The following is a 2,500-nucleotide window of genomic DNA, read 5'->3' on the forward strand; positions in this document are numbered from 1 at the left end:
CACACACACACACACACACACACACGCCACACACACACACACACGCCACACACACACATACACACACGCCACACACACACATACACACACGCCACACACACACGCCACACACACACGCCACACACGCCACACACACACACACACGCCACACACACACACACGCCACACACACACACACACACGCCACACACACACACACACGCCACACACACACACACACGCCACACACACATACACACACGCCACACACACACACACACGCCACACACACATACACACGCGCCACACACACACAGGCAGCCACACACTCACACAGACAGCCACACACACATGCCACACACACACACACACACAGACAACCACACAACCACACACACACACACACACACACACACACACACACACACGCCACACACACACACACGCCACACACACATACACACGCGCCACACACATACACACGCGCCACACACACACACACGCCACACACACATACACACACGCCACACACATACACACACGCCACACACACACACGCCACACACACATACACACGCCACACACACATACACACGCCACACACACATACACACGCCACAAACACATACACATGCCACAAATACACACACTGCCACAAACACACATGCCAAACACACATACATACACACATATACACATAAGCCACAAAAAGACTTCACACACACTTCATATACACTTCATACACACACGCCACAAAAACACACTTCACACACACTTCATACAGACTAACACTTCACACACACATACACACATTTGCCAAAAACACACTTCACACGCACTTACACACTTCACACACAAACACTTCACACACTCCCGCACACATACTTCACACACGCATACTTCACACACGCATACTTCACACATAGACTTAACACACACAGACTTCACACACACAGACGAACACGCCACACACACACGCACGCATACACGCCACGCCACACACACATGCACGCACACACACCACACACGCACGCCACGCCACACACAGACACGCCACACACACACGCACGCACGCACACCACACACAAGCACGCACGCCACACATGCCACACATACACTTAATACACACATTTCGCACATACACATATGCACACATACGCCACAAAAACACACTTCACACACTTCATACACACACTTAATACACACATTTCACACACATTTCACGCACACATTTCACACACATTTCACACACTCACGCCACTCATACACACACTCACGCCACTCACACACACACTCACGCCACTCACACACACACTCACGCCACTCACACACACACTCACGCCACTCACACACACACTCACGCCACTCACACACACACTCACGCCACTCACACACACACTCACGCCACTCACACACACACTCACGCCACTCACACACACACTCACGCCACACACACACACACGCTACACACACACACACACGCTACACACACACACACGCTACACACACACACACACACACACACGCTACACACACACACACACGCTACACACACACACACACACGCTACACACACACACACACACACACGGCACACACACATGCCACACACACACACACCACACACACACGCACACCACACACACACGCACACCACACACACACGCACACACCACACACGCACACATTACAGACTTTCATATACACACTTATACACACTTGTACACATATTTATAAACACATATATACATACACTTATACACACACACATGGATACACATACATATACATACACATATACACACATGCATATATATTTATTCATACACACATACACACACTGATATACACAAATACACATAAGCAAACATGCATACATGCATATGCACTCACACACTCCCATACTCATACAGAAACCCATACTGTTACACATATATGCATACATGGATACATACATACATGAATACATACATACATGCCTAAAAATACAAACACATACATACACACATGCACTCACGCATATGCACAAACACACACACACTTGCACGCATACATGTGCGCACACATATACACTTACATATAGACATATGCTCATGCATATACATGTATATGCGCACACATACACACACATGCACACAGATATACACACTTATACACATACACACACACACAGGCATATATACACAAGTACACACTCATACACAGGCGCACACACACAGGCGCACACACACAGGCGCGCACACACACAGGCGCACACACACACAGGCGCACACACACATAGGCACACACACACATAGGCACACACACAGGCACACACACAGGCACACACACAGGCACACACACAGGCACACACACACAGGCAGACACACACAGGAAAACACACAGGCACACTTACACAGGAAGACACACAGGCATACACGCACACACACACTGGCACACACACAGGCACACACACAAGCACACACACAGGCACACACACAAGCACACACATAGGCACACACACAGGCACACACACAGTCAC

The 2,500-nt window shown here is 49.0% G+C and overlaps 1 protein-coding gene across 1 annotated transcript in view; it reads left to right on the forward strand.

Annotated features, from left to right (window-relative positions):
* Positions 1–2,500, forward strand: part of LOC147467775 (uncharacterized) — a 4,640-nt gene that overhangs the window by 1,664 nt on the left and 476 nt on the right. Inside the window, exon 1 of the mRNA XM_086530662.1 lies at positions 1–296. This exon is cut by the window's left edge and continues 1,664 nt beyond it. Coding sequence (XP_086386788.1) covers positions 1–296 — 296 coding nt within the window. The remainder of the gene's footprint in view (positions 297–2,500) is intronic.

The sequence above is a fragment of the Penaeus japonicus genome, unplaced genomic scaffold (assembly GCF_977035675.1).
Source record: "Penaeus japonicus unplaced genomic scaffold, GWHDUDI00000001_assembly GWHDUDI00000033, whole genome shotgun sequence".
Taxonomy (NCBI): Eukaryota; Metazoa; Arthropoda; class Malacostraca; order Decapoda; family Penaeidae; genus Penaeus; species Penaeus japonicus.